The sequence below is a fragment of the Daucus carota genome, chromosome 5, assembly GCF_001625215.2.
Source record: "Daucus carota subsp. sativus chromosome 5, DH1 v3.0, whole genome shotgun sequence".
Taxonomy (NCBI): Eukaryota; Viridiplantae; Streptophyta; class Magnoliopsida; order Apiales; family Apiaceae; genus Daucus; species Daucus carota.
The window spans coordinates 45,534,549-45,553,543 of NC_030385.2; the positions used below are offsets into that span (position 1 = coordinate 45,534,549).

The following is an 18,995-nucleotide window of genomic DNA, read 5'->3' on the forward strand; positions in this document are numbered from 1 at the left end:
TATGACTTATCCTATGCCCTGAGGGCACAGGTTAGCCACTCCGTTTTTTTAAAGAAGACATCTAATTTGAAACGGAGGGAGTAACAAAATTATAAAATTCTACAAAGTACTACCGGCAACAAAATTGCACGAGATTTTGTCAGTAGAATTAATTATAATTCAAGAATATAATCAACTGTAATCTTGACTTCATGTCTGCGTTCGAAGCAACTACTATACTAGAAGACAGGAGTATTACTAAAAATAAATAACAATAATTAGGAATTATTCAACACTTGCTAATTCGTAACCCTACAATATCTGCATGACTGTTGATGTGGAGCCGAGATCTCTATCACCCAGTTGATCGAGTGAACGGATATAAAGGGCAGTGTATAATCAGCTGGACCTGCAGCCATCAAAATGTAGCTAGACTTGGTAATTGGTATATGTATCCAGCTTAATTAATCCATCCAGAGAATGTCCAAGTCTAGATGTCTAATTTGGTGTGTATAAAACTTGGTCCATCATTATATTTGTCTGCTTCGGACTAATCTAGAACCGATTGAAATTCACTTGGAATCTAGCTCAGATATATTCTTTTGTAGTTTAATTATAAGCCAAGCAATTTCAATCATGAAAAAAAATTAGTTAAAAAATAAATTGACATATTAAAATTAAAAAATATATAATTTGTTTAAAAATTTCATACCTCAGAACAGATTAATGTTTCCTAAGAATCTGCTCAAATATCATTTTTTTCTAGTTTAATTATGAGTTACAGCAACTCGGACCATCAAAAACTCCTATGAATGTCTATAACCGTCGAAATTCTACATAGATGTAACCGATTTGTAAAAATATTACATATCATTTATTATCATATTAAAGTGATTAAAGTGATATATTCTATTTATAATAATTTAAAATATAAATAATATATTATTTTTAAATTATGTACAACCAATATAATCAATATTATTTCTGGCAAAAAAAAATAAAAAAATATAACCAATAATATCAGAAGCAAAATGTCTCACAATGTCTCACAAGCTTCAGCAAATTTTATATAATATATTTATAAGTTTAATTTAACCAACAATTATATTCAACCTTATTACCAGCTCGTTGCTGATGTATTACAACACTAACTGCGTTTCTTCACTCCTACTCTCAGCTACGGATCTAAAAACCGATAATATTTTGGAGTGTAAATATAAGTGTTATCCGTTCACAAACAGCAGAATCAGAGTGGTCATTACAACATGACAAACCTGAATATACACATTTAATTTTCCAGCTGGTGCATAAAGCGAGTGTTAATTAAGAGGCTGTGTTTTTCTTACAAGGCTATATATATCTGATTAAACGATTCTGGAAAGTAAATCAGATGCACTGAACAAGAAATGAATGATAAGAAGGGTGGGGCAAGAAGCAGAGTACCAATCCAAACGACACAAATATGTTGGTTTAGTGGGGCTTAATCAAATTAATTATGTCTCACCCAGTTATGGCACTGTTAAACTCTGCTCAAAACGGTGGTGGTGGCTAGCTCCAAGCTAAATATCGAAAGAGACAGTTGTGAAATTTTCGACTTTTGTGATACATACACACACTCTAGCTACAAGTGGATGGGCACGATGTTGTTGTAGACAAGTAATTCAATATTTGACTTTGAATTCAATCTCCTTTTTTCAGGTGCAACAAGTTAATTAGCCACCACCCAACTTGCTTTCAATCGCCACATTTTAATGGCGCTTAAATTTTTCAATGTACGAAATCTCAACTGTTATGCATGTATAAAATTAGTAAGTTATAAATTTGTATAAATATTCATCGTTTCAAATATCAGCAGAGCTATATATTTCGGTGTGCTTTGGCCAGTTTTAAACTCAATTTTTGGATTTTATTTTTTTTTAAACTAGTTTTTAGATTTATAAATTAGAACAGCTCATTTGTACTATTTTTAAAAATCTCTTGTTGGGCCACCTAAGCGAGCCTAACACCACCCTCGTCCTATTGAAATTGTTCTGGTTGGCTTATATTCTAGTTTTCTGCTCCTCTCACAACTGATGTGAGACAACTCCTAACCTCTGTAAATCAATTTCGGATTTACAAGCCAGAAAGCTATAGATCCTAATCTTTTTCGGTGATTTACTTTTCAAAGTTGCTTTTGCAAAAATATGAAGGGACCAATATTTTAGAAAATAATTTATAATATTTTATTATTATATTAATAATTTGTAAATATAAAAAAATTATCCAAACATAAAATAAAAGCAAGCTTACACTTATAAATAAATTCTCAACTATAAATGTTAAAACTTTTTTAAATTTTTTAAAAAAAGGGTGCGTTGGTGATCATTTTAATTCTGATGTGAAACTGAATTAAATATTATTTAATTTCTAGGTATAGCTATCGTTTATAGTTAATATATAATAATAGGTCTTCCCCACTCCTTGGGGGTCTGCGCAAGTTAGATGTTTCCATTGATGGCGATAGTACTGCCTACAGACAAATCTCTCCATACCAATGTCTCTATACTGCGGCACTGGCAATATTACATGAATTATAAACTAGAAAATAGATTAATTTTACCAAAAATCAACTAAACGAGCCCCATTAATTAATAGATTTATAGCGTAAATAAAGCAAAAATTTACTGTAATCGTCTCAAATAATCAGCATGTCAAAGTTGCAGCATGCAGTCCTCAAAACATTTTCATTTCTATCTATTAATTAAGTATGGAAAGAGAATCGAACTTTAGTAGTCTCTGGAAATTGGAAAACAAGATAAGACATATCAACAAGAGCTTGCTTTTATTTATATTTGTTAACTGTTGGTTGTTAAACTCTTTTATATATGCATGATTTGTATGTATTAGATATGCGCAAAAGCAGATGTGATCCATAGATTATATAGATACGAAAACAAGATGATTTCTTTTTCGGGAATTAAATTTAAACAAAAAAATCAGAATAATTGGTCATCCAAAATTATATATTATAATATATCAATCACATTAATTTATGTCAATTTTTTGTCAAGTATAAATGAGTTGAATTATGCTAAATATTACATATTTCTAAATTTAAACTCAAGCCAGACGGTTCAGTCTCGAACTTGAAATCATGAATCAAATTCGATACTCAACTCGACAAAATTTTTAAATATATGAACTCGTTTCAAATTTGTTCTACTAACTCAAATTAATACTGAAATTTTGTTAGCTCCGCTCAACTCGACTCGATTTGATATTTAAAATTATTCTAATATTAAATAATTATATAATATATAAATATATATTTATTTGAAATATAACTCGAAGGTGGCTCGAAAACATATTCCCAATTTTACATACGATGAGGTTCGAGCTCAAGCTCAATTTAAGTTTTTTTGAACCGAATTAAAAGATTTTATGTACCGAATTTAGATTTAGCATTTTTGTGTAGGGACACTAGGCTATATTGGGTATAGAAAAGATATCCAGGTGTTGTGAACAAAAGCTGATAAAAGAGAAAGCCTAAGTCATAAGGTTGGTATAATCATATCCGATTTAAGTGGAGCAACTAAAAAGATGTCTACATTCATGTTCACCCCATTTTCACCGATTATTTAAGCTCTCTTAATCTCATTCTCAATCAGATAAACTTCAATAATACTTATATGTTCCCCCAATCTAATTAAATATTTCGTTTAGTAATTTTATAAGCGTATAAGTTTGAATGCGTAGGACCATTTCCACGTGATTTATAACCATGCCCATGCAAGTCTTCCGGCCCCACCACTTAAACCCTAACCAAACTCAACACAGGAAAAAAAATAATATTTTAAAAAAACAATTTGACCCGCTTTGAGACGCTTCATCTGTCGGTATAAAATAGCAATGCCATAGCGATTACCATTTCATTCCAACTCAAACCACATTCGTCACAAAATTTCGATAATTAAACACATTCACGCACCCGTCAGTATGAATATGAAGAACGGTTCTTCTAAGAGCAGCAAGAAGAAGAGGCTGACACAAGAGCAAGTAAGGCTTCTGGAGGAGAGTTTCAACGGCAACAACCGACTCGAACCGGACCGGAAACTCCAGCTGGCACACGAACTCGACATCCCTCCGCGCCAAATCGCCATCTGGTACCAGAACAAGCGCGCTCGGTGGAAGAATCAGAGCCTGGAGCTCGACTACACGGCGGTTCACATGCGGCTCGAAGCCGCGCTGGCTCACAAAAGACAACTAGAGAAAGAGGTCCAGCGGCTTCGAGCCGAGCTACAAAAGTACTCAGAATTTCAGATTTCGACGAAACAACACGTACAAATGTTACAACCGCAACCGCAACCTCATCGTCAGCTCGTTTCAGTGTCGTCGATTTCGAGTAATTGTGATGAGGTGGGGAGTTCGAGTCTGCATGATGATCAGGTCAATTGTTCTTGGATGAATGAGGATGATCAGGCTGCTTTGCGAGTGGAGGAATTTTATGCTTGTTTGATGGGCACAAATGGAATTAACTCGAATATTGAATTTAACTCGAATGTGTAATTACGTTTACAAAAAAAAAACGAGCAGCTTCATCTATCCATCACTGAGAACTTTATGAAAAGTTATAGGCGCTCATCGAATTAACAAAGTTGTGTACTATGAGTTAATTATTTTGTGATGATTGTGTGTGTTGTTGACCTTCTGTATATGTGTATGTGCTGTTTCGTAAGTTACGAATTATTCCGATTGTTAATTACCTCAAGCAAGTTACAGAAATTATGTAAGGAGTGTGATGCGAAAGGTACTGATCAACTTACCTCGACTCATCTCGAATATTATTGAAATGAATATAATTAATTATATAACGATCAATGTTCTGGTTAATATTGATTTTCGGCAGTTGACAACTGAAAACGATTTTGATTCGTTGTTGTTAATTTTGAAAAAATTGTTCAATCTGTGAAATTCAAACCTTTATTCATAATAGTTTCATTCAATATAATCCGGTTCAATCTATCAGTCAAATTAGTTAATTCGATGTACAGCTGATTGCTTGACCTAATTTGCAAAGCTTCTTAAGAAAATAGTATGTATGAAAAGAGGATTTAATTTCTTAAATCGCTAACCGGATATAGAACTTAATCGCTAAATATCGGAGATAATTCCCCCTCAGGAAAATAATTCTGATATCTTAAATAAAAACGTCAATTCTTTACGCGAATAAAATCTAATACTCCCTCCGTCTCAATTTATAGGTCCAGTTTGGAAAAAAAATTTGTCCCAAAATACTTGTCCCTCTCTTCTTTCAATACAAATTTATCTACATATTAATTGTGATTTTTTTGAAACTCAACATTATTCTCATTTCTCAATGCACTAAATCCCTATATTTATTGTGATTTTTTTGAAACTCAACTATATTCTCACTTATCAATACACTAATTAATGATACATGAGATAAGATTCTATCTAACCAACTTTTTTCTTAATATGTGTGTTTATTCCAAAATGGACCTATAAATTGAGACGGAGGGAGTACTGTACTGTACCGTTCCCTGATGGCTGATGAGTTATAAATGCATGGATGGTCAAGAAACATGGTTAGCAACTTGATGAAGAGGTGAAGAGATGTGCACTGCTACTCCATTGATCACGTATCTTTCCAATCATTTTGGTGCGCCAGTTTTGACATTTTCATAAGTCTGGGTCAAAGTCTTATGTATTTGTACGCCCCAACAACATCAATAAATATCAGACATTTATTTATATTTTATTTTCTATTTTTGGTTTTCCTAGCATCCATTCTTCTTCTGTATGATTGGAATTGCACGAGTTTATTCCTGTCCAAACATTTTAGGGGTCCTGTTGTTTCTTTTTCAAAGTGGTCCTGTCTTGTAATTTGGCAAAGAATGCCAAATGTTCTTGCTGCCTATCGATCTCACAAATATGTATACTTCGCAAATTATTGTTAATTTTCCCCTCAATCCTATTTTTTGTTTAAAAAAATGTTTAAAATAGTTTGTATAATTTTAATTTGAATAAAGTGTATTGATTAAGTTATTACATTTGTGATACTCACTTTCAAAAACAATCATTAACTATCATAAAATTTTATTTAACTTGCATGTCGTCTTCTTGAATATCATTTTTATGCGGAAATAATCGATCAGCTAACTTTCAAAAACTACTCCCTCCGTCTCAAAATAGTTGTCACATTTGGTTTTGTACCGGTCAAATTGACTAAAGTTTAACTGAAATTTATTAATATTTTATCAATTGACAAAATAAAAAAAATATGTCACTTCGAAATAACTTTTAATATACTTTAAGATGTCCAAACTTAGTCAATTTGCCCAAAAAAATAAAAATACTATAAACAACTGTTTTGGGACGAGGGAGTATTACACTTGTTACACTTATATGCAAAACACACAATATACACATACAAGAATAAAATTAGAAAACTGATCTCATAGTAACAACACATACATATCAATTTCTATTTCATCAAAACACGCAAACACACGTGAACATACAATATAATTTCACATCAAATCAAATATAAATAAACTAAAATGGACAAACTCTTATAGCTGAGATTCTTTGCATGACAAAAATATTTTTTTAGTTCACTTTAGAACATGAAGGAAAGATTTCCTCCAACCAATTCTTTTGACTTTTAACACGATAGAAATTAGATTTCTTTAATAAATAATTAATTCTGACATTAATACATTCTCCAATGTTGAAAAAGAAACATATTCAGTTTGGGCTATAGTTTCAGAAAGAAAAAAATTCAGATTGGGCTATTGTTTGTATGTAGAGGCGGAAAGGCCCAGTCAGTTGATCTACTTATCTAGGTCACTACAGATATATAATTGCTAATCACCACCATTCACCATTGTCCATTATTCATTAATGGATCCAAGTAATCTTTAGATAGCCCAAACCTAAAGGCCCGAAACAGTTCTCTGACTCCAGTCTCCAGCAGTAGCCACAGGGTTGATTAATCGTTACGGTCAATGGCTTTCGAATTTTTCTTTATTAAATTTACTGATGAATTTTTCTGATGATAAAAATTCGCAATTTTTTTCATAAAATTACATCTTTTTTGTTTAATTAAATTTAACCAAATTTGTACGGTGAGTTTTAACCAAATGTAACGAGTTTATTAACAAAAAAACGTAAAAATTTAACTGAGTTCAAAGTTTTATTTACCAACTTATATTTATTGGGGGGCGAGATTTCTAATAATCCTAAAAAACATAGTTTCGTAATTTATTTATTTTATTTTATTTTTTTTGAATAAAAATTTGATGTTTGAATTTCAAACATCAAAAAGAAAAATTCACAACTGTGTTTTATAAGAGCCCCAAAAAATGAGTGTTGAGCAATAGAATTAAAATGCGTGTTAGAAATGGAAAAAACCGTAAATAAATGAGGGGACAAAAGGAGGGAGTATAATCAACTATTTTTTTATCACGGATGAAGAAAAAAATTAAAATAATTAACGTGTTTCTGCCATGAAAAACAGTGCAACAAAAGATAATGTTGGTGCGATGAGCGTTGCAAATGAGTCCTCACCAATCACCCATAGTCCAAACACAAACAATCCTTAACTAAAAAAAGAGTGAGCAAATTGAATGATGTTGCACTCTCATCATCTCCTCTCTTCACTACACCCCGCTCTTCACTCTCATCCTCGCATTCCCCCCTTTTCTCTCTCCCCGCCTCTCCGTCGGCCCATTCCTGTTTTTACCCGACCCGGCCTATGTCTGGCCCAGCCCAACGACGAAGTAGGCCCCATTGAACTCCCGCCAGAGTCAAATTCGATATTTGCGACGGATGATGACCCGACTAATCTCCAAGTTGCTACTAGCGTTCTCCTCACCGGCGCTATCTCGGTGTTTCTCTTTCGCTCTATCCGACGCCGAGTTAAACGATCTAAAGAACTCGTATGTATGCCTCCCCTACTCCCCCGCATTTTATTTGTTTCCGCGAATAAAATATTTCAAGCAGTGTTCTAAAAATTCCCGATATGGTGTTAGCATTTTTATATGTGGTCAAGTTTATTGCGTATATTTGAGTTGTGATTTGGCTGACGGGACACTTGCAATAATGCGGTTTTAATACAATCAAGTCATTGAAATATTGATCTGATGAATTGATTCTCCCACATTGGTTAAAAATTGAAATAGACGAAATCTGAATTTCGATGTTGCAAGTTTGGTTGCAGGAATCGGGAATCAAAACTAATCGATTGACATTTTATCGGAGATTTTTTCGATAAATCAGGGATCTTTGGTGGCATCCGAGTGTAATCAATAAATGGGTAAAAACAGTTTTAAGGATTAATCGGGGATATTTAGAACACTTGTGCAAGTGATATGTCGGTCAAAATGCAGGTGTGCTGTCGTCTGTATTACCGCTAAATTTTATATATGCGAAATTAGAATATTTTTGTTATTTTGAGTTATAATATGATACACGGTTAATTGCATTAACGTATGATAAGAGTAGGATTCATTGGAAACTTGGACAACTAAAGATTGTGCGAAAATTCTCATTACTAGCTTTATATATAAGTTTTTTGTTTTTTTCCCCATCTTGGTTCAGGTTTTTTATTAGTTTTTTTGGGTGTGTGTGATTTCTGTAACTGAATGGGGGTTGTTATGGCGGAACTAGAGATTCAGGTCAGATGGAGTGAAGAAATCAATAAAGGAAGAGGCATTGGAGAGTTTGAAAGCAATGACACCAGCCGGCTCACTTGAGGCTAATGCTAATTCACCTCCCTCCGTTGCTCAAACATTGTTGGGTGGGATATCTGCAGGAGTGATTGCCCTCATTCTTTACAAGTTTACAACTACTGTTGAGGCATCTCTTAATCGCCAGACTCTTTCTGATAATTTCTCGGTTTGTTTCTCCATTTTATTTGTTATCCTAAATTTTTTCAGTTTGAGCTATACTTATTAAGTAAATATGCTTGTACATTCCCATCTTGGACATAGATATGAGAAACGAGAATTAACCCCTTTTTGTCTAATCACTAATGTAAGGCTTATATGTCACTTTTCTGCAGTATAGTGCATGTCATATCCATAGATAATCCGAATGGTAAAGATATTAGGATCATTGTTAGTTGAAAGCATTCGGAAATTATTGATTTCATTGACTGTACAGATGAGCTGAAATCTGTTCCTTTCTTTAGGTAATAGAACCCATTCTTCCATATCCTATCGAGTACCGTAGCTATCTCACAGAACATATTGCCCCTCGTCATTCTCAGTTTTAGTTAAATGTATTATAGGACCTCATAAGTTGGTGAACATATTAATTAACTGTAAGTCTGTTTATTGGATACTAAACTCACTGAGTACCCATTCGAACTTTCTGCTTTTATATGTTTATTGTAACCAGTCACAGAAGGGGAAAGATTATCCCCGTTACCAAAGAAATCCAATTGTTATGTGTTTATAGAGGTATCTTTTTCTTATATAATGTAAACCCTGCCCTTTCATTGTAGAAAAGATAAACTCATCTTTTTAAATTATCGTACACCGTATGACAATAATGGCGAGCCCTTACTTATCAGAAAGTTGTATTATAGGCCTACTTCCCTTGTTATACATTTCTTCCTTCTGAAAGGTTTGTTTGCAGATAACCTTGAGAGTAGCTTACCTCATGACAAAAGACTAGTTGACATATTTTGAAGGAGTACTTGTACCTCACTCAAATTCCTGCTATGTTTTTATTTTCCTTTTGCTAGAAGTGAAAGCATACAGTGCAACACAAAGTTATCATTTGCAAAATTTGATACTCAATCGATATTGAGATATTTTATACCACGTGCAATATGAATTTGTTAGTTGTTCTTCAACTGTAGCACTTTAGCAGCTCAGTTGTTGTGAAATTACTTATAGAATATGCTTGCATTCAGATAGCTTGTACTGATGAGATGATAAACCTAATTTTTACCACTTAATGGAAACAATAAACCCTAAAATTATTATAGCATCGAGTAACTGATAATCCTCTCTTACAATCTAATTATTTTGTGAGAGAAAGTCTCTTGCTCTTCTGTTTGTATGTTCTATATTTTTTTGTGGCTGCTTTTGCGAGCTATCAACGCAATACTGAATTTTTTCTTCATCAACTTCCAGGTCCGCCAGATTACAGTGACCATAAGGTATCATAAAACTATCTCAGTACCTTTTAGTATGCTTCATCATAAACACTGAAAATAATTTATCTCTTCTGTCTGCAGGACTATAATAAATGGGATTTGCTACCTGGCTACTTTCGTTTTTGGCCTCAACTCTGTAGGTTTGTTCCTTTACTCCGGACAGCTGGCCCTCAACTCTTTAATGGGTGAAGAAACTTCTGAACAAACAGAAGGAAGTTCAAATCTGACAGGAAGTGATAACTCCGAAATGAACCAAAGTAGTGGGGATAACAATATAGATAGTCCACAGTAAGATAAACAAGTTCAACTGGCAAACGAATTTTGTAGAGATTCTTACCAGAAACTGTAGCTTAGTTGCAAATTTTGATTTTATATATATACCGGGCAGTTTCACTATAATGGTTCTCATACATGATCACATTGTCTTCAATATGGGTGATTTTGAACCCTCAAATTAATTAGAAGAACTTATTACATTTTGGGAACATTCTGTAAGATGCACTAGGATTAGCAATCAATGCAGAAATGCCCTTGTGATAATTGGAACTTATATTGGCTGGGAGTTAGTTTAAAATAGTGCTCTTGCAGTTTTTAAACAGTCCTCGCAGTTTCACATATATTATTGAGAAGTTAGTAGTTCACATGCCATACGTAGCAGCAATATTTGGTAAGTTTCTCTTTTCTTATTAAAGCAAGCAAAATATGTGTAGTATTGTCGCTCAGTTCTTGAGGAATCTCATACGACTTTTGAGGGGATTAGAAAGCAACATAGATTTGCAAGGTTTGCTGATGGTTTTACTTCTTAGTTGGTTGACAGAATTCAGTAAGTCCAATTAGCGACTAACACCTGAAGGTTTTGAAAGAGTTCTCGCTAACATATAACTTAGGAACTGGTGACTGATGAGTGATCAAAAATGAAGCGAAAAAAAAAATATCCTACAAGCTTTCAGGCCTTTAAATCAAGTAAGAATTGCACATTTGTATTCTTAAAGTCCTACGCAGCATCTGAGTTACTACTTCGGTCTACATTTCCCCTTTCTTGGTGCCTTAAACCCCTTGTCATTGTAGCTATTTCCTCACCAATCTTGTGGAAATTGGTTTGCTGCGACTGCAAACGTTGTTGAAATTGGTACAGCGGGGTTAGATTCCGGTCCAAAAGGTACCAGACAGCTACCAGAACAATTGAAGAAACCAGCATTGGTATCGGTCCAAAAATCCACATGATCAAAGTGGCAGCTATGTGAAGTGCGCGCATCCCCACCATATGGAAGTGACTTGCTCTTAAAATCGGCTTCTGCACGTAGTTTGCAGGGATATCGCAGTTTGGAATGCTGATGAGAAAGGCTGCAAGAGCATAGTTCCTGGTTGTTTGAATGAAAGAAGCGAAACCAACAAGAAAGCAACAGAGCAATGCAATGTACTTGATTGAAACAATGGTGGGGCTGGAGTCTCCGTAGATGAAGCTGCTGGTGAAGATGTCTTTCTCATTAGAGCTTCCTATCAATGCTCCGATCAGAGAGCTGAGGACGAGAGAAACCGAAGACAGGGAGCTCGCTGCTGAAATGTTGCTGTTTATCACAGCCACAGTTGTTCCTTTGTCCTTCGCTTCAAGCTGAGATATTCAAAAAAGATAAGCTAAACTCAAGTACTCGTTCCGATTACCAGAGGTCGAGGGTTCAAATACGAGTGAGTGAGTGTGTTTAATTACGGAATATAGTATGTAGTTGAAGTCCGGGTAAGTTGGTAACTAACCTGAAGCATTTTTTCGACCCAGATTTTCTTGTAATAATCTTCGGAACCCTGTGCTGTAGTCAAAGGAAACTTGAGGTACCTGTAACAAAGAAAGACATGGTAGGTGAACATGAAAAACAACCCAGTTGGCACCAGGATTCGATCCAGGTGCTCTTCCTTGAACTCCCAACTCATTTTTCTGGGACAGTATTTCCCAGAAAAGTTGAAAATGCTTGATTGTGCAAAACTGCTTGACAAATAACAATATGTTTCGTGTTGCTTATGATCTCAATATTATTTAGTAAAGTAAGTGTTGTGGCCTGTGGGTGGGGGAGAATGGGAGATAAGGGACTGTTTGAACTTTGACGATGTGTTAAAATTTGAATAATTATTTTAGTTGCCCATCAATGCAAAAGTATATAAAATACTGTACAAAATACTGTGCAGTCACAGGATTCAAGACCTGTAAAATACCCGGAGGCTTCATTCCTCGTCACTCATTTTTATACGATATTTTTCTATTAACAGACACATGTTTTTAAAAGTTTATAGAATATAAATGTATAATTTATTACTAAAAATATTTTATTGCTGAATAAATATTTATAAGTAAAAGTTTTATTAGAGTTTCTAGAAAATATATTTTACAAAAATTTTAAAATATTTGTTGAGTTTATGTCTAAACATATACTCCCTCCGTCCCTCCCATTTCGTTTGGGTTGGGCACGGAGTTTAAGAAATATGTATAAAGTAGTGGAAAAGAGAAAGAAAAGTGGGTGAAGTGACGAGACCATTGATTTTTAATGTATAAAAAGAAGATAGTCGAGTAAAAGTAGTGTGAAAAGGAAAGAAAAATGAAGAAGTGGTGGGACTCATTCATTATTTTGGGTAAGTTTTGAAATGTAAAGAAATGGATGGGACATCCCAAAAAGGAAAGTGTAAAGAAATGGGAGGGACGGAGGGAGTATGTCTCACCGGGACAGAGCGTATAAACTTTACGGTATAATCATACTAAATTAATCTTTTTCACATATAGTAATAAAATAAAAGTTACATTTATGATAAGTTTAAATTTAAATTTAATGTGTTTTTTGTTAAAATTTAATATTAATTATATTATATATTATATTTACATGTATGTAAAAAGCAAATAACTCGTACGCCGAAACAGAGAGTAATAAATTTGAATTTGAAATTACAGCAATTGAAGCGTACAGACAGAGTCTGAAGAATGCTAGTAGAATATTATTAGCACATGCACATGTCAAAGGACTGTCTCTGGATCTTTCAATTTTTCGCACAAATTGCTCGGATCAAGCCAAATAATAACATTTGAATAGCACATATAGACTCTCTGCAGCAGAAATGAATTTAAATTTTCAAATCAAACTTTATTCCTCAAACTAGATAAATTACCTGTCGAACTAGCAAAATTGAACTTGTATGATCATGAACTCGGTTGGATTGATAATGAAAGTGCCAATTTTGTGTGTCTTAGAACGATTAAGTGTGCAGTGTGGTGCGGGTTCACCGTGCGGATATAAAATTTAATAAAATAAATAGATATATAAATTATAAATCATTCAATTATTTGGATTATTTATTTTTAACAAAAAATCAATTAATATATATTAAATTAATATCACAAAACAATTCTACTATTATAATATTTATATACGTATGATCAGAGTGGATCTTAATTTTAAAATGTACAGGATACAAGCCCAAAACTCACCAACACTGCCAAACAGTAAGATAACAAAAGACTACAACAATTTTGAAAGAAGTAAAAAAAGTTTAACTACACAAAGGTCAGTTGGCTCGGCTCAACACCCAGCCTCAGCCGCGCCAACTCCAAACGGAGCCCTCCCGTGCGGCCCCAACGCCTTATTCTTCCAAAAACAGCCCTCCTGAGCCAGCTTAGAAGCCGTTCTCATCGGCTCAGATTTACACCTAGTCAACACAAACGGCTCATATGCCACGGCGTCCCCTAGCTTCTGCTCTATCATACTCGCCATCGAAACTCCCCCACGCGCAGCGGGCAAACAACACGACGCTCTCCCCGGTTGCACATCACGCGCCGCCGGGTACAGCGGAGGCAATGCGGCAAACGGGTTGTCACCACATCTAGAATCCACACTCTTCCTTCTCTCAACCACCGCATCTCCATCCCCGTCACCCGTCTTCGCACACGGCGGCGCGTTGGGCGCGTGAAGTTTCTTCTTTTGCCCCCGGTTTCTAACAAAGTCCGTGCTGCAAACCCATGTCTCTTTCGACACCTCCATCGACAATTTCGGCTCACACATCATCAGCAGCAAACATTCCGGCAGCCGTTGTGTCCCCTCTCTCTCCACATTCTTGATTTCCAAATCATCTCTCTCTAAAACCTGACCATCTCCCTCCCCTTCTATTGCACCATCTTGTGCACATTTCAGTTCTTGTGCTTCTTCTCTATAACTTGGTTCACAAATCTCATCATCTCCTTCACTAATTAACAAGTCATTCACTTTCACATCACTTAAATTTTCTTGATTTACAATATTATAAGAAATAGAAGCTCTCCTCTCTTCAAAAACCTCCACAACTTTAACCTTATCAAAACTAACCGCATGGTCTACATCCACATTCCCATCATCATTCTCATCGTTACAATCCTCCTCCTCATCATCATTCTCATCGTTACAATCCTCATCATCATGATCATGTTCATGATGATGCAACTTAGGCTCATAAACCTTCTTAGCCAAAGCCTCCATCTTAACAGGATCCGATCTACACCTCATCAACAACAAAGCATTCTTAGGCGGCACACACAAGCTCACTCTCCCACCCTGCTCAAAACAATCCTTAATCTCGATTTCATCAAACACATGTCTCCTTACCACCTTCTCATCTTCATAATCCTCCTCATCATTCATCCATTCCTCGAGATCATCTCTACAATGAGTAGTACTCTGACTCAAACACGAGGATTTGCAGGGAAACAAGCAGCTGAACTCTGATCTCAGAGTCTCGCATAAAGTCAAAGGCAAGTGGACCCATCTCTGGTTCCTATGAGAAGAGCATTCTTGTTGATGATGTATACTGTTGAAACTACTCTGTCGTTGCATCACTTTTCTGAAACTCATCTCCGCGCTTCTCCGAGACAAGTTCCTCATCTTGTCGCCTTGTTTCTTGGTCTTGACTCTCACTTGTCCAATGCACGTGACTTTCGGGGAAGTAGGTTCCGGGTTCGATTCCGCCCCGGAACCTCGTTTTCTAGAGGCTGTATTAAACATGGCTGAGCCTTGCCTAGTGGGTGACTTGGAAGATGTAGAAGTTTTCGTGGATGTGAAGCAGATGAAGAGGTCATGAGATCTATGATGAGTTGTGGCTCTGTCAGAAGAAGAAGAAGGCTCCATTAAAAAAAGGGGTTTTTTTAAAGCGTTTTTGCCATGAAATGAGTGATGAAAGGCTGGAAGATTTGGGGGAGGGGTTTAATAATTGGGGGGATTCTTGAATGGGGTGTAGAGGAGCTGTGAGGTTGCAGAGATTTACAGAGAGAACGAGGGAGAGAGTGTGGTTTTAGTGTACGTTACGTTATAGGAAACTGTTGATAGTATTATTTTGTCTCTCGGGGTTTTCTGTTTCTATGCAGACCTATAGGTTTGTGCACTTCTCTCTTTTTCATGGCTTCACTGTACTGCCCCTTCCTGCATTTACGGCAGTCACTGCATGCCACATTGAGGACAACGTGAGGTTAAATTGCTCGACTTATATTTACATTAAACTCGTCAGGTTTTCGAATTTGATGTGGTGTGCACATGAGCAGCATATAATAAAGAAATACTAATTTTTGATTAGTAAATGAATATTTAATGTTGATGACTTTTGTATTTATACTAATTTCATCAATCAAATTAAGTTATTTTCATGAGAGTTCTGCTTAACATGTGTCATAAGTACACATTAGAAAATTGATAAACTTTTTACTTCCTCCTGTGTTTTAGAGATCACTATTCCAATATTAGTGGATTGAAATAAAAATTTGAGTTAAAAAAAAATTAGTTTGAAGTTTTTTTTTAGTTAAAGATTTTGATATGTCATAAAAGATTAATTAAACGTACATTTACCGAACACTAGACAAACTGATTAATAAAAATTTTATATAATTTATTTTCTTTAATTTTTAATAAGTTAAATCATTTTAGCTGAAATGTGTTTATATAAAATGCATATAATTTATCTTAGAAATACTTATATATATATATATATATACTTTAGTTAGAATTAAATAACTTGATTCTGAAAAATTCGAAAAAAATAATTTTAAATTGATTATACTTATATGAATGGGTAATAAGGAAGAGGGGAGATTACACATCACGTGGACAGTGAAGTATTACTATACGTGAATCCAAAAGATGCATTTGAAAGCACGTGCCTGATCTGACCCCACCCACTTTCTGCTTCTCATTTACGTAAAATCTTATGATGATTGAACAAAAATGGGTAAAATGGCTTGATCATAACTAAACAACTTGCAAGTGGATAACTAAACTCAAAAACCTTGCATTTAACTCACTAAACCAGCTTTTACTTGCAATCAGATAACTTCCGTTAAATTAACTAACGTGACTAACAGCAAATAGTATGACATGGCACTGAGTTTACTTTCTAAAGTGTAGAATAGTTGGATCTGATCCAAACCTAACATTATTAGTTTATTTTCGGATAATTGTAATGCCACGGAACCAGATCTGCATATACTACCTTCTTCTTTTGAATCATTATTAAATCCTGCAATCATATTTAAAGGCAAAAGAATGTGATAATGAAGAAAAAAAACTACATGGGACAACATAAACGAGAGCAAGTGTCACTGCAGCCTCCGGGGGAACCCAAAATTTGTCCAGTTTCATCACCATATGTACTTTTTTCACTGATCCACTTTAAATACTACGCTCGCCGTTCTCTTTCATCTTTCATGATTGTTATTCTCCCTCGCGTGTGTATAAGCCGTGTATGATTAAGTTGGGGGTACTTTGGATCGACTAAACTAAGGGTAGTGGGTTAACTGAATTGGGGTGTGTTATGAAATAATCGAGCAGGTCAGATGAATTTGGGTCAGATGAATCTACGTGGCAGTTGGCTTGTAAAAAGTTAACGATCTTCCGTTAAAAATTAACATCATCTGATGTATGTGCAGATTTTAGTTAGTTTAATTGTGGGTTAATCATCAAGTTGGTCACTGAAGTGGGCTTAATGTATCAAGTTGGTCACTGAACTCAAAACGGTATCAAGATGGTCACTGAAGTGACCATAAATATCAAACAAGTACCTTCAAATATTAGTTCAAGCACTAAAAATATTATTTATAAAGTTTTACACATTATTTTTGAATGTTACCAAAACCAAGTAAAAAGTTACTCCCTCTGTCCCTCTCATTTCTTTACAGTTACTATTTTGGGATGTCCCTCTCATTTCTATACGTTACTATAAATAGTAAGTTTTTCTCATCATTACACCCACTATCTTCCCCTACTATCTCATATTTAACAATAAAAACTACTATTACACCCACTACTTTCCTCCACTATCTCAAATCTATTATTAAATATTGGTAGGTCCTACCACTTTAACCACTTTTCATCTAACTTTACTCATTTTTCATGCATTGTCTTGGTCTCCGTGTCCCCCTCCAATGTAAACAATTGAGGGGGACGGAGGGAGTATGACTTCTAATATTTCTGACAAAAAATTTAGATTTTATCAAGTTTATTTATTATTTATTTTTAATAAAAACAAAGAAATAACTATATAATAAAATATAAATAATAAATAAACTTGATATAAAATCTAAATTTTTTGTCATAAATATTAGAAGTCATAACCTTTTACTTGGTTTTGGTAACATTCAAAAATAATGTGTAAAACTTTATAAATAATATTTTTAGTGCTTGAACTAATATTTCAAGGTACTTGTTTGATATTTATGGTCACTTTAGTGACCATCTTGATACCATTTTGAGTTCAGTGACCAACTTGATACATTAAGCCCACTTCAGTGACCAACTTGATAATTAACCCGTTTAATTATTTGATTGCAAGTAAAAACTAGTTCAGTGAGTCAAATGCAAGGTTTTTGAGTTTAGTTATCCACTTGCAAGTTGAAGTTCAGTTTAGTTATGATCGAGCCATTTTACCCGAACAAAAATATTCACGCGTATCTGTTGCAGGTGGAGACAAATCCAGCTGTTTGGTTTTGTCGGGAGTATCACGCGCGTCAGATGAGAATGGGCAAATAAGGAAGTCCTCGGTGGCATAGATCCGTGGCTCCGTGCTAGTGTTGGTGTACACTGTACTCAATAGAACTTTCAGGATCAAAACATATAAAGCTGCGCACCTTGAACGCGTGAGAATCACAAAACATAGTATTGCACATGCAGGGGATAAGAATATGTAATCGGAAAAAAACTTGAGATTAATTAATGTTTTTGAAGACAAAAATTGTTATGTTTAAATAACTGCTATTATTGAATCGGAAATGGTTAGATATCTCAAAAATTGTTTCAAATTGTTTTTTCTCAAAATTTAGTTGACAATATCTGATTGAACATAAATTCTCTAATTAAAATCGTCCATTTCTCAGTCACATACTCACATCACTTTGAATAAAATTTTGGACATAATTGGAGATACGTAATCAAATCAGAATTAATTTGTTAATGCGAAAATTTTCTCATAATAAATTCTCGTTTTAGAGATTTCCCATCATTTGAAGCATTTGAGTTTATAAATTTTACTAAAAATAAACATATAAAACATAAATTCAAAATATACGAGAATAGGAAAGTGCCACGGAGGCATAAAAAATAATTGCATTTGGAACTCGACATCTGATCTGATGTATTAGAAGGGTTAGGTGCGGAGTCACGTAACAGCAGAAGTGAGTAATTGGGTCACAACTCACATGGGCTGTAAGGGTCCTTCACATACATGAGCATAACAAAGCTAGCCCACCCGACTCCATTATGGGCTCCAGACAGTACAGCTTCAAGGCCTAGTACTTATCTTACGAGATGGTTCACCAACTTTGTGTTTTGATTCTTATTCATATGTAGACAGATCAGACGAA

At 34.7% G+C, this 18,995-nt stretch overlaps 4 protein-coding genes across 4 annotated transcripts; 2 read left to right on the forward strand and 2 right to left on the reverse strand.

Moving 5' to 3' along the window:
* Positions 1 to 3,954: 3,954 nt before the first annotated feature.
* On the forward strand, positions 3,955 to 4,524 carry LOC108222176 (homeobox-leucine zipper protein ATHB-52). Its single transcript, XM_017396080.2, has one exon. It carries the CDS (start codon positions 3,955 to 3,957, stop codon positions 4,522 to 4,524), a length of 570 nt encoding a protein of 189 aa, XP_017251569.1.
* Positions 4,525 to 7,473: 2,949 nt separating this feature from the next.
* LOC108220500 (uncharacterized) lies at positions 7,474 to 10,634 on the forward strand. The gene is made up of 4 exons (XM_017394285.2): positions 7,474 to 7,919; positions 8,650 to 8,877; positions 10,125 to 10,150; positions 10,229 to 10,634. Exons 1-4 carry the CDS (start codon positions 7,608 to 7,610, stop codon positions 10,437 to 10,439), a joined length of 777 nt encoding a protein of 258 aa, XP_017249774.1. The 5' UTR covers positions 7,474 to 7,607; the 3' UTR covers positions 10,440 to 10,634.
* A 385-nt stretch (positions 10,635 to 11,019) lies between these two features.
* LOC108222039 (uncharacterized) lies at positions 11,020 to 12,220 on the reverse strand. Its single transcript, XM_017395923.2, has 2 exons — positions 11,900 to 12,220; positions 11,020 to 11,759 (listed from the first exon to the last, which is right to left on the reverse strand). The coding sequence occupies exons 1-2, from the start codon at positions 12,071 to 12,073 to the stop codon at positions 11,142 to 11,144; spliced, it is 792 nt and encodes a 263-aa protein (XP_017251412.1). The 5' UTR covers positions 12,074 to 12,220; the 3' UTR covers positions 11,020 to 11,141.
* A 1,300-nt stretch (positions 12,221 to 13,520) lies between these two features.
* Positions 13,521 to 15,587, reverse strand: LOC108220853 (uncharacterized). The gene has a single exon (XM_017394732.2). The coding sequence runs from the start codon at positions 15,277 to 15,279 to the stop codon at positions 13,705 to 13,707; it is 1,575 nt and encodes a 524-aa protein (XP_017250221.1). The 5' UTR covers positions 15,280 to 15,587; the 3' UTR covers positions 13,521 to 13,704.
* Between the last annotated feature and the right edge of the window lie 3,408 nt (positions 15,588 to 18,995).

Coding starts and splice junctions, on each gene's coding strand:
- LOC108222176 (XM_017396080.2), top strand. CDS start 3,955: ATGAATATGAAGAACGGTTCTTCTAAGAGCAGCAAGAAGAAGAGGCTG.
- LOC108222039 (XM_017395923.2), bottom strand. CDS start 12,073: ATGAGTTGGGAGTTCAAGGAAGAGCACCTGGATCGAATCCTGGTGCCA. Junction 11,760..11,899: donor GGGTCGAAAAAATGCTTCAG/GTTAGTTACCAA, acceptor TGAATATCTCAG/CTTGAAGCGAAGGACAAAGG.
- LOC108220853 (XM_017394732.2), bottom strand. CDS start 15,279: ATGGAGCCTTCTTCTTCTTCTGACAGAGCCACAACTCATCATAGATCT.
- LOC108220500 (XM_017394285.2), top strand. CDS start 7,608: ATGATGTTGCACTCTCATCATCTCCTCTCTTCACTACACCCCGCTCTT. Junction 7,920..8,649: donor TTAAACGATCTAAAGAACTC/GTATGTATGCCT, acceptor TGGCGGAACTAG/AGATTCAGGTCAGATGGAGT. Junction 8,878..10,124: donor CTCTTTCTGATAATTTCTCG/GTTTGTTTCTCC, acceptor ATCAACTTCCAG/GTCCGCCAGATTACAGTGAC.